At 45.9% G+C, this 13,537-nt stretch overlaps 1 protein-coding gene across 5 annotated transcripts in view; it reads right to left on the bottom strand.

Moving 5' to 3' along the window:
- The window catches only part of LOC124006223 (oxidation resistance protein 1-like), a 213,336-nt gene that overhangs the window by 16,145 nt on the left and 183,654 nt on the right, over positions 1 to 13,537 (bottom strand). For all 5 annotated transcript variants that reach the window (XM_046316081.1, XM_046316079.1, XM_046316077.1 and 2 more), the window contains 3 exons: positions 5,315 to 5,476; positions 4,510 to 4,694; positions 1,476 to 2,188 (listed from right to left, as the gene is read on the bottom strand). In XM_046316081.1, the coding sequence (XP_046172037.1) occupies positions 1,476 to 2,188; positions 4,510 to 4,694; positions 5,315 to 5,476 (1,060 nt within the window). The remainder of the gene's footprint in view (positions 1 to 1,475; positions 2,189 to 4,509; positions 4,695 to 5,314; positions 5,477 to 13,537) is intronic.

The following is a 13,537-nucleotide window of genomic DNA, read 5'->3' on the forward strand; positions in this document are numbered from 1 at the left end:
TTTGTATCTCAACAGACAGTAATTCTGTGCCAATATAATAGGAAGATGACCCAAATAAACAGAAATCATAACAGATCGTGACACCAAAACATATCCCTGCTTTTATTAACGACCCATTAGAAGGTCAAATTAGTGGGAGTTCTACAAAGAAAATAGACACTTTGTGACATAACACAGACTGGGACCCATAGTCACAAACAGAGCCAGAGAAATGGTTCATCTACAGTACTTAGAAAACACAGCACAGTGGGAAAAATGATATTTGAAAACGCAGTAATTGGGCTTGTTTTGAAGTGGGGCCTTGGCTCACGTCTGCCATGGTAATGTGGTGTAGAGTAAAGCAGAACCCTGCTGTGATCCCAGCCAATAAGAGCAAACATTCTAGGAACTCTCTGTGGGGTGAGAATTATGGTGATATAAATTATGGGAACACAACCAGACCTTGGTTCAACCAGTGTTCGTTTTCTTTCCAAAATACTTTGAGAGTTTGATTGAGCCTGCTTAGAGTGCCAGATGAGTGGGGTTTGCACCTTTGGGACTATTATTTTGGTTACAATTAACCAGGCAAACTCAATGAGGTGCAGCAAAAGTGTTTGAAAGAAGACAAATACTATTAGAGCCCAGGTCTGAACACAACTAAGTGAGGCACTAGAGCTCACACAGAACTGTAGAACAGTGGAAGAATAACATACATAGCACCTATAGCAGGCATGACACAGAACACAGTAGTAGTTTGAGCCTGCACACTACTGTGGTAGTCTATGTTCTAGGGTAAGAAATATTCAATGTTTACTGAAAAAGACATCAAACCAAAAAGAGAAGGCAGCTATAAAATGTAAATAGTTAAGTCACTTCAAATGCTGCTCGTGTCTCTGAGGGTTATTAATGCAGGCCGTCTAAACGCTATTGTGTTTCCCCTCAGATGTTAGGTGTGGGTGTTTGTGTTGTCTCTCTGTGTTTGATTTTGAGGTTTTAGCCTATCTTGGAGTTGAGTGCACGTGGAGCAGACCGGCTAACAGCAGAGCTAGATCAAAGCGGAGTATAATGCCTCCTGCTCATTCCTGTAGGTGATAACAGCACACTACACATTTCCACAGTTATTTTTTTCTTTTTTAGTCCAATTACAACTGGGGAGGCACAAAGCTGTGACAGGAGGTTATCAGGAGCACCCTGCAGCCGAGGTGTACGGAAGCAGCCGGAGCCAACCTTCCTGTGATAGCACTGGGAGCTTCATTAGAATAAACATTATGATGATAATTGCAGAGATGGCAAATGGCAGCAGCATACCAGGCAGTGAGGATGTGCAATATTCTGCAATAACTGTCTATAGATTTGCCTTCATGTTGAGAACTCAAGTAGGGTTGAAATAGAAGCTGAACATATTTTCGCACCTACTGAAAAACAATGTAAGTGCATAGTGTAAGGATATATATTTCATATTTTCATAATACAACAGAGACACGTTATCTCACTACCTTCTGCAGAGTTCTGTCCCTCCTCCTTTTGTGTTACATTCTCCATTTGCTCTGTGGCTTGTTGCATAGTATGATTCTTCCACATCTTTCTCAGTTCCTCCACGTCCGTCTCAGAGTCCTGGGACCCCTCGCTGCTCAGCTTGGGCCTGTCCCCTGAACCCCCCTCCTGGCCGGAGGGCTCCCCAGGCCCGGTGGTCGATCTCTGGGAGGCATGGCGTGAGGAGGGTCCTTGGCATGGTCCCTGGCTGGTGGTGGGTGTGCTTGGTGCTGCCTTCTCCACATCCACACTGTGCTGCTTGGAGTCCATGGGTGACTGGCTCTGGGCTGTGTGGCTGTCTGGATTATCCTCTGCTGTGGTGGGTTGTTTCTCCTGGCCCTCCCCTGGCGGCTGGCTGACTGACTTGCAGGCGCTGCTTGCGGCCCCTGGGGCTTCCCCTGGAGGGGTGAAGGCCCCCACATGGGTGACAGTTTGGATGGACTCTGTGGAGGCTGTGGCTGAGGAAGACTTGTCCAGCCGGAGGTCTTCGGAGGAAGTGGCCTCCTCCCGAATGGGGGACAGCTCTGACTCTGTAAAGACGTCCTCGGAGAAGGAGCCCTCTGTACTGCGGGTGGCCACGCTCCCGCTGTCGTTGCCTGGGACTCTCAGATGCTGCTCCGGGTCCGGCTGAGAGGAGGTGGAGGGCCCGCGCTCTGACGTCAAAGGCTCCAGATGCCTGGAGAGGGAAGAAAACAGTAAAGAAGAAAATACAAGTTAGAGAGGTCTGACTTGGAATGCAGCAGAATGGCACCGTTCTTTTTGTTTATTACAGTATAATGTGGAGAGACCAGGTGAAACAAGTCATCCTCTCAATACGGATCTAATATGAATCTGTTTGTTTGGCGCATCTGTAAGTGAACTACTCTGCATAATAATCTGAATAGGTTTTATACAGTAAATTAACAAAAACACTGTGCAGCCAGCCAACGCCAACTAACAGGATTCCTCTACATACTGTAACAGCACACTAGACTCCACAGGTTCTCCAAAGACCTGTTGTGGGACTAAAATAGTTGCATCCTACTGTGTGTATGATAATAAAACACTGGTTGGCACACAGGCAGGACTTTGTTATTGTGTGCTCTTTGAGACAGAGAGTCGGCTTGCATCACATGAGAAAACAGCTGTCCTCACACAGAGACAATGGCTGTGTTTCAAACTCAAAGTAGACAGCCCTCGGCCATAAATCCTCAGCCCTTGAATTACGTTTTACGTCATCACATCCGAGTGTACCTTGAATGTCGCTTGCCCAAGCCAGGGAGAGTGATAATCAGAGTCAACGTCCTCTGTGGAAATCTAGAAGTTGAGTTGAAAAACAACCAACCGAAAGCTATTAATGTACATAGTAAGCTAACATATCTAGCTAAAGCTATTAATGTACCTAGAAAGCTAACATAGCTAGCTAAAGCTATTCATGTACCTAGTAAACGAACGTATCTAGCTAAAGCTATTCATGTACCTAGTAAGCTAACGTATCTAGCTGGCACTCCTGTCAGGTAGCTAGCTACAGTTACCCATAGCTGGCTAGCTAGTTTAATTGTTTGGCCATTTATTCCAATACATTTCAGAATTCCCAAAAATATGTTTATGAATCTAGCTACGTTTTATAGGCTCCTCACTATGAGACTAAGCCAATTTTCCAACGCTAAAATCAGTGTCTATATATATTTTCTAGCAAGCTAGCTTCATACTTTTTTCTGACAGGCCACAAATGTGACACTTCGCGGCCACCAGAGTTTGACATGTGACTACAGTTTGCATTGAATTGTGGGTCGTATCAACCCCGCAAGTGACCAAAGTGGTTCGTTCACTCGCTCCCTTGAGCTAAATCGAGGGCTGAGGGGGAAACGTTAGTGAATTGGACCTCCACTTAAGATGGCAATTTTTTTTAATTCTTACCTTTATTTAACCAGGCAAGTCAGTTAAGAACATATTCTTATTTTCAATGACGGCCTGGGAACAGTGGGTTTAACTGCCTGTTCAGGGGCAGAACGACAGATTTGTACCTTGTCAGCTCGGGGGTTTGAACTCGCAACCTTCCGGTTACTAGTCCAACGCTCTAACCACAATCATCTGCATCCGGTTTCCGACGGTGAAGTTGCGAGGGCAAGGGGGTAAAAATAACGTGTTTGGACTGCAGCCAATAACCATTAGACGTCACAATAGATGCTCCATGAGATCTGAACACCTAACACAGCCCAAATCCACCACTGAACATTTTCATAGACATACTGGATGGGCACTAGAGTGGAAGGGCTAAGCATAGCTCTATAGTTACAGTAATAATAAATGTTTCCTAGCAGACACTTTCATCCAACTTACAGTTCAGTAATTGCATACATAATTAGCATGTGTATGTTATCTGAGCGGGACATGAACCCACGACCTTGGCATCGCTAGCGCCACAGAGGAACACAGCTACAAATAGCTAATGCTTTGGTAAGATTTCATCATAGTATTAATATAACACAATTATCTTGATCTGAGCAAACAATCCACGTTAAATTGCTAATAAAAACAGAGACGTAGGAGATCTGTATGTGGGTGGCATGCCATGGAGATAAACTAAGCTGACTGCTGAAGTGGATATATTATTACATCAAGCAAATGGGTGAGCAATCCAGACGTAGGTGGGTGCATGCATAGTTCATTAACCTTGCTATAATTGTCATTTCCTTTTCCTTTTTGACATGGGGGATATAATTAATCTGTTGGATGGTTTCTGATGTAATCAGTGTGTGCCTGCAGTGCTGGGCTGATGAAGTGATTACGGAGCGGCTGTGATGTGTAACCAGGGATGGAGTGGTAGAAAAAGAAGTGGGTAAACGAGTGATGTGTAACGTAAACGCAAACAATGTTAATTTTGTGCAACAGGTGCGTAAACGCAACTCCTCTCCACTACATGCCTGTTAGTGTGGTTCAGTAGGCACAAAATGGTGTGCTCTAATGCATGGGACCCCTGTGTGTGACAGACCGACAGACAGACAGGGCTCTTACGCGGGCACGGCCTCTCTGATCTTGCTGTCAGTGATCTCCTTGTAGATGGCTGCAGACATGACCTCCTCCAGGGGACACATGTAGCCGTACTCCTCACAGCCGTGCTCCTGCACCAGAGGGTCCATCCTGTGGGGGTCAAACATTATGTTGTTGGGCGTCACCAGCAACACCCCGCTCACCGCACCCTGGGGGGAGAGAGAGACAGATGGAGAGAGGGAGAGAGAGAAGGGAGAGAGAGAGAGAAGGGAGAGAGAGAAGAGAGAGAGAGAAGAGAGAGAGAGGAGAAGAGAATAGAAGAGAGAGAGAGAGAAGGGAGGGAGAGAGAGAGAGAGAGAGAGAGAGAGAGAGAGAGAGAGAGAGAGAGAGAGAGAGAGGGAGGGAGAAAGAAGAGAGAGGGTTAGACAGAATATTATAGGTAGAGTGAAAGAAATGTGTCAGCCATTTAGTGGAGGAGATATATTACCCTTCCAGCATAAATAAACAAAATGGCATTACTGTACTGTAGGTATCCAAAAGCAACTGAAGGATATTGACTATGAACAGGAAGCTCCAATACTGACCTCCCTGTGGGGGGCAGCAAACCTTTGTTTTAGACTGAATGGATCAACATTGGTTTCATGTTGTTCAATAGCATGGATCTGAGCTGCTAGAGGTGGCTGTTGGCTGGTGGAAGGCCAGCATTCCTGATGGTCCTCTGAACTTCTCCATGCGCTTACCTTGTAATACTGTACATATCTTATATATAGAATATACTATATATATACTGTATAGTACTGTATTATATATGAATATACATGATATATACCTTGCCGTCTGTGATGTACTTGCAGTTGATTTTGAGGAACTTCTCTGTCAGGGCCTCTTCCTCCTCGGAGGTGGACGACACTACACGGGCCTGGCGGAGTGCTGAGAACACCGGAGCATGGTGATGATGGTGAGCCCCTGGCCTGGGAGCGCCATTGGATTCCTACAGGGAGGGGTGGCCATTTTGAATAACATGACATGAGGGAGAAGTAAAGGGTGGACAAGAATGAACACATTTATAAGCGCTTAGTGAAATGACTTAAATGTAAATGTAATGTGATATGTTTATAAAACAGTAAGTTATGGCTTTAGCTTATCCTCCAAGTCATATAGAATAGATTAAGTCATATAGAATAGACTAAGTCATATAGAATAGACTAAGTCATATAGAATAGACTAAGTCATATAGAATAGACTAAGTCATATAGAATAGATTAAGTCATATAGAATAGATTAAGTCATATAGAATAGATCAAGTCATATAGAATAGATCAAGTCATATAGAATAGATCAAGTCAAATAGAATAGATCAGGTCAAATAGAATAGATCAAGTCATATAGAATAGATCAAGTCATATAGAATAGATCAAGTCAAATAGAATAGATCAAGTCAAATAGAATAGATCAAGTCAAATAGAATAGATCAAGTCATATAGAATAGATCATGTCAAATAGAATAGATCAAGTCAAATAGAATAGATCAAGTCATATAGAATATATAAAGTCATAGAATAGATCAAGTCATATAGAATATATAAAGTCATATAGAATAGATAAAGTCATATAGAATAGATCAAGTCATATAGAATAGATCAAGTCAAATAGTATAGTATCAACAGCAGGTGTTCAATTCAACAACACTCAATGCTCAAACAACATTGAGTTGAATGTAATCAATATAAGCAATCTTAGATTTCAGTAACAAAACTCTTGCACACATCACATCACATGGCAATCTAGCATCAGTTTATAACAAATTCAAAAATACCATGGAGATTATTGCTTCACAATATCTGGCAGCCATTGTGCATGTACGTACCCAAGAGTTTACCAGTCAAATATCCAGGGTTAGAGCTTTCAAGCTGTTCTATCCATTCTATGTCTATGTCACATACTCAAGTGACATGGTATATAATCATGTCACATGCAATGTAACAAGTGATAATAATGAAGAAGGAGTTGACAAAATCACATCTAAGTTGATTTGTCTCCCTACATCAAACCAATCAGCTAGGGTATCTAAATATACTGTAGAGTATAGCTAGTCTACATGTAGCAATGTTTCTGCACTGTTCGCCAATCAGGTCAACAAACAAACAGAGACAGAGAAAGACAAGTACACTACATGACCAAAAGTATATGGACACCTGCTCGTCGAACATCTCATTCCAAAATCATGGGCATTGATTGGTCCTCCCTTTGCTGCTATAACAGCCTCCACTCTTCTGGGAAGGCTTTCCACTAGATGTGGGAACATTGCTACAGGGACATGCTTCCATTCAGCCACAAGAGCATTAGTGAGGTTGGACAGTGACGTTGAGCGATTAGGCCTGGCTCGCAGTCGCCGTTCCTATTCATCTCAAAGGTGTTAGATGGCTTTGAGGTCAGGGCTCTGTGCAGGCCAGTCAAGTTCTTCCACACCAATCTCGACAAACCATTTCCGTATGGACCTCGCTTTGTGCACAGGGGCATTGTCGTGCTGAAACAGCAAAGGGGCTTCCCAAACTGTTGCCACAAAGGTGAAAGCCCAGAATCGTCTAGAATGTAATTGTATTCTGTTGCGTTAAGATTTCCCTTCACTGGAACTAAGGAGCAATGCTCCAGCTAATGCTTGGCATTGCGAATAGTGATCTTAGGCTTGTGTGCGGCTGCTTGGCAATGGAAACCTATTTCATGAAGCTCCCATCGAACAGTTGGTACGCGCTTCAGTCCCCGGCGTTCCCGTTCTGTGAGCTTGTGTGGCCTACCGCTTCGCGGCTGAGCTATTGTTGCTCCTAGACATTTCCACTTCACAATAACAGCTCTTATAGTTGACCAGAGCAGCTAAAGCAGGGCAGAGATTTTATGAACTGACTTAATAATAATAATAATATATGCCATTTAGCAGACGCTTTTATCCAAAGCGACTTACATTCATGTGTGCATACATTCTACGTATGGGTGGTCCCGGGGATCGAACCCACTACCCTGGCGTTACAAGCGCCATGCTCTACCAACTGAGCTACAGAAGGACCGCACTTGCTGGAAAGGTGGCATCCTATGACGGTGACACGTTGAAAGGCACTGAGCTCTTCAGTAAGGCCATTCTACTGCCAATGTTTGTCCATGGAGACTGCATGGTGGTGTAGTCAATTTTATATACCTGCCAGCAACGGGTGTGGCTGAAATAGCCGAATCCACTAATTTGAAGGGGTATCCACATACTTTTGTATATATAGTGTATGTCTCCCTACATCAAACCAATCAGCCAGAGTATCTAAATATGCAGTATAGCTAGTGAGTGTTCATTTGTAGCAATGTTTCTGCACTGCTAGCCAATCAGGTCAACAAACACACAGAGACAGAGAGAGACATGTATGTCTCTAGTCGCTAGTAGATGCATGATTAGTTTAATAAAAACAGGATGAGAAGTGCACATGAAGACCATTTAAATACAGCTCTGTTATTCCTCCATCTACATAAATCATACACTTCGTCATGTGTGTGTGTAGATCAGTAGACTGATTATTTTTCCTGTACTGAAATGTTAACTGAACTCCAGGACTGCCGATATACACTGAGAAATGAACACTCACTCAGTCTCATGGAACATGAAACGGAGATATCAGACAGATGTGTGTGTCAGCAGTCTGTCTGTGTTATTGATCATATCAGCTTCATGTAACCCAGTAATAGAATCAGGGTAAACCCATGCTCCTGACCCAACCCAATCCCTGACCATATGGGCCACGACGACAGCAAAGACCCTGTTTAACCCTGTTCACTCAACAAACAGACAGTGTTACTGTTCTTATGACAGGTAGAGATAGAGATTTAAAGTTTTACGATGTGTTATTCTGTACAGATCCAGTTTCTACAGTAGTATTTGCTGCATCTCACAAGGAGGACTCGGGGCTGTGACAGTCATGGAAATTTGGATGACGGTAATTGGCCAGCCAAATGACCACGGTCTCTGTAATAACCGCTACAATAGCAAAAAATATATATAATATTTGTTTTGCTTTTCAGACACACCTTTTCTCCTTTCTCCCGCTCCTGACTGCATGTGCTGCCATAGAAATAGAATGAATAGAACGGGCTTCCCCATTCAAGTTAATGATGGTAAAATGGGTGAATTGGCGGCCATTGCGAGCGTACCCATGGAAGCAAAGCAGGAAGTATACCCATCAGTCTGTACTGTGATTTGTTGATTCAACTCAACTGACATTACAAACAATCCATTCCATTGCATGAGCCACATCAGTTAACATCATTTGAATGAACATTCTACATTACCACGAAAATGATTGAATCACAATACCAGACTGTCATTGCGAGTGTACCCATGAGTTTAATCCTCAAATTTCTAGAGTTAGAGGTTCCAAGCTCATTCTATTCATCGTTTGCTACAACACCTTGCTTGTGTCAGCAAGAGGCAACAAAGTTTCATCACGTTGTTAAGAGCCCATGTTATTACAGAAACTGACTCAACCACATGAATGCCTGGCTATCACACCTTCAGTCAGCTGTTCGAAAAAAAAGTAGGAAAAATATGCAGGTAATTTTAATTATGACGGTCTTCATCCATAAACATTTGTGCCAACCCTACTACAGTCATTTCTAGGCACATCTCTAGGCACTCGGCACTAGTTCTCCAGCTCCTCCATTGTAAACAATGATAATGATTTATCCACATGGCCTGCTACTGTGCCAGGCTGTGTGGCTGGCTGCAGAGCCAGACGGAGGGATGGAGGGATAGGGAGGGTGTGGGAACAGGAGCTAGGCAGAGGGATGGATGGAGGGATAGGGAGGGTGTGGGAACAGGAGCTAGGCAGAGGGATGGATGGAGGGATAGGGAGGGTGTGGGAACAGGAGCCAGGCAGAAGGATGGATGGAGGGATAGGGAGGGTGTGGGAACAGGAGCCAGGCAGAGGGATGGATGGAGGGATAGGGAGGGTGTGGGAACAGGAGCCAGGCAGAGGGATGGATGGAGGGATAGGGAGGGTGTGGGAACAGGAGCCAGGCAGAGGGATGGATGGAGGGATAGAGAGGGTGTGGGAACAGGAGCCAGGCAGAGGGATGGATGGAGGGATAGAGAGGGTGTTGGAACAGGAGCCAGGCAGAGGGATGGATGGAGGGATAGGGAGGGTGTGAGAACAGGAGCCAGGCAGCGGGATGGATGGAGGGATAGGGAGGGTGTGGGAACAGGAGCCAGGCAGAGGGATGGATGGAGGGATAGGGAGGGTGTGGGAACAGGAGCCAGGCAGAGGGAGGGATGGAGGGATAGGGAGGGTGTGGGAACAGGAGCTAGGCAGAGGGATGGATGGAGGGATAGGGAGGGTGTGGGAACAGGAGCTAGGCAGAGGGATGGATGGAGGGATAGGGAGGGTGTGGGAACAGGAGCCAGGCAGAGGGATGGATGGAGGGATAGGGAGGGTGTGGGAACAGGAGCTAGGCAGAGGGATGGATGGAGGGATAGGGAGGGTGTGGGAACAGGAGCTAGGCAGAGGGAGGGATGGAGGGATAGGGAGGGTGTGGGAACAGGAGCTAGGCAGAGGGATGGATGGAGGGATAGGGAGGGTGTGGGAACAGGAGCTAGGCAGAGAGAGGGATGGAGGGATAGGGAGGGTGTGGGAACAGGAGCTAGGCAGAGGGATGGATGGAGGGATAGGGAGGGTGTGGGAACAGGAGCTAGGCAGAGGGAGGGATGGAGGGATAGGGAGGGTGTGGGAACAGGAGCTAGGCAGAGGGAGGGATGGAGGGATAGGGAGGGTGTGGGAACAGGAGCTAGGCAGAGGGAGGGATGGAGGGATAGGGAGGGTGTGGGAACAGGAGCTAGGCAGAGGGATGGATGGAGGGATAGGGAGGGTGTGGGAACAGGAGCTAGGCAGAGGGAGGGATGGAGGGATAGGGAGGGTGTGGGAACAGGAGCTAGGCAGAGGGATGGATGGAGGGATAGGGAGGGTGTGGGAACAGGAGCTAGGCAGAGGGATGGATGGAGGGATAGGGAGGGTGTGGGAACAGGAGCTAGGCAGAGGGATGGATGGAGGGATAGGGAGGGTGTGGGAACAGGAGCTAGGCAGAGGGATGGATGGAGGGATAGGGAGGGTGTGGGAACAGGAGCCAGGCAGAAGGATGGACGGAGGGTTAGGGAGGGTGTGGGAACAGGAGCCAGGCAGACGGATGGATGGAGGGATAGGGAGGGTGTGGGAACAGGAGCCAGGCAGAGGGATGGATGGAGGGATAGGGAGGGTGTGGGAACAGGAGCCAGGCAGAGGGATGGATGGAGGGATAGGGAGGGTGTGGGAACAGGAGCTAGGCAGAGGGATGGATGGAGGGATAGGGAGGGTGTTGGAACAGGAGCCAGGCAGAGGGATGGATGGAGGGATAGGGAGGGTGTGGGAACAGGAGCTAGGCAGAAGGATGGATGGAGGGATAGTGAGGGTGTGGGAACAAGAAGATGGATGGATGGAAGGTCGGAGGAATGAAGGATGGAGGGATAGGGAAGGAGGGTGTGGGAAAATGGCATAGACGGAGAGATGAAGAGTAGGCGTGCAGGTCTGCTGTGTGTGAAACCACAAACCCACAGCTGTCTGCTGGCCTCTTGACACCCTCCCACGCCTCTCCTGTCTCTGTCTCACTGGGAGCACCAGCCCACGACTACTGACCCACCGGCACACAACTAGCAACACATACACACACAGACACACTGGCAGCTAATGAGGCTGAGGGGGCAGCTCAACATGCTAGACAAAACAAAACAACAACAAAAACTACTGGCTGGAAATCCAACCCAGCCACTCCGGCACACAACAAGACTGTGTTAGCCCTTCGAGCTAAAACCTTCACTGAACCACCACCGTTACAGGAACATTATACATCAGTAGGAAAGAGAACATGACACTTGAGTGGTGCTCTCCTTGGTCGGTCACTGTCATCCACTTCAGGTGGATATCTACAGTGCTTCACCCATCCTCTCTTCACTGGCACATTCACTTCCTAGTGACTCATGCTCCAATACTCTCTGTTCTGCTGCAGTAAAACTACAGCAACATGACAAGAGGTATTCACAGCCTCCAATAACACACAGCTCTAGGCCGTCTCCCAAATGGCAACATAATATATAATAATAATAATATGGTACACTAGTTTCAACCAGGGCTCATAGGGCTTTGATCAAAAATAGTACACAATGTAGGGAATAGGGTGCCATTTGGGACACAAGCCAACTGTCCCCTTACCCAGCAGCACATAGCTGACAACAGAAATCCGAACACTGGCCTGGTTTAAAATAAACAGTCCTAACATGTCCTCCTTCCTCTCTTAGACAACATCCTCCATCCCCCTATCATCACAAGAGAGGAAGCAGATCACAGGAAGGAAGGGTGTGTGTATGTGTGTGTGAGGTGGTCTAACATAACACTGTGAGCTAACCCTCCCACTCTGCACTATCATTTGTATGAGAGATCCACTTTAACAGTGTTCCAGTGTCTATCTGTAATCATGGTATTGTTCATACCATAAACCAGCACTAGGCCAGGTGTGCATAATATACTGTTTCCCTCAGGTACTTGGACAGCGGTCATATATCCTGAGGACTATATGTTTATATGTTAGCCTGATCAGCGTTCTAATTCAGGGATAGGGGTTGGGGGAATGGGCACCCCATAACACATCAGAGTCCGTCCATAAGAATTGAATAACCAATGTGAACACCACAATTGTCAAACATATCAACGTGTGTGTGTCTCTGTGAGAGGAGGTGTACACTGGCCGACCGGAGAGTGGGAGAGGCTAAAGATGGAGGAATGGAGAGGGAGAGGGATGGGATGGTGTTATCACATGGTGCTTTGATCCCAGAGGCTATGGGAAATCAATCCAGTCTAGAGCTGCTCGCCAGGTGGAAAGGAAGAAAGCTGACTCTGACATAATGCTATGGATATTGCATCCATCCATAGAGCTGCTGCTGTTTGCTTTGCCAAGGATGCATCCCAAATGGCACCCTATTCCCTTTATAGTGCACTACTTTTGACCAGGGTCCTGGTCAAAATGAGTGCACTATAGAGGGAATAGGGTGCCACTTGGGACGTGACCATAGTAGCACAACCCCTCTAATATTATATATGTGATGGTTGTTTGTTTTCCACTTAGTAAACCTATATTGCAGGGATCATAAACTAGATTCAGACGCAGGACAATTTTTTCTTGAGCGGATGGTCGGGGAGCAGGAACGTAATAAAACAAATATTTTTAGATTGCAAATTGACTTCAAGAAGCCTAAAAACATATAGTATTTGATTAAAACATAATTTCAAACCTTGATTACATTTGGAGATATTACCCTACATAGGGTGCCGTCTTTCAGATAGGAAGTTAAACGGGTGTCCTGACTCTCAGTGGTCATTCAAAATCACATGGCACTTATTGTAAGAGTAGAGGTGTTCACCCATTGTCATGGATAAATGCCCAACCTGGCCACATCATGACCACCTAATCATCCCCCTCATTCCTAATTGGCATATATCCCTCCTCACCTCTCCACCTGATAGCTGATGTGTGGTGAGCGTTCTGGCACAAAAATGATTGGTTGCTACACATTGGTGGTGGATGAGGTGGGTTTCCCCCTACTATACTGAATAAAAATATAAATGCAACATGTAAAGTGTTGGTCCCATGTTTTATGAGCTGAAATAAAAGATCCCATACATTTTCCATATGCACAAAATGTGTATTTCTCTCAAATTTGTTTACATCCCTATTAGTGAGCATTTCTCCTTTGCCTAGATAATCCATCCACCTGCCAAGTGTGGCATATCAAGAAGCTGATTAAACAGCCTGATCATTACACAGGTACACCTTGTGCTGGGAACAATAAAAGGCTCCTCTAAAATGTGCAGTTTTGTCACAGAACACAATGCCACAGATGTTTCAAGTGTTGAGGGAGAGTGCAATTGGCATGTGGAATGCAGGAATGTCCACCATTTTTGTTGCCAGAGAATTGAACATGAATTTGAATGCACAGAGA

Source organism: Oncorhynchus gorbuscha, linkage group LG19, assembly GCF_021184085.1.
Source record: "Oncorhynchus gorbuscha isolate QuinsamMale2020 ecotype Even-year linkage group LG19, OgorEven_v1.0, whole genome shotgun sequence".
In the NCBI taxonomy this organism is placed as follows: domain Eukaryota; kingdom Metazoa; phylum Chordata; class Actinopteri; order Salmoniformes; family Salmonidae; genus Oncorhynchus; species Oncorhynchus gorbuscha.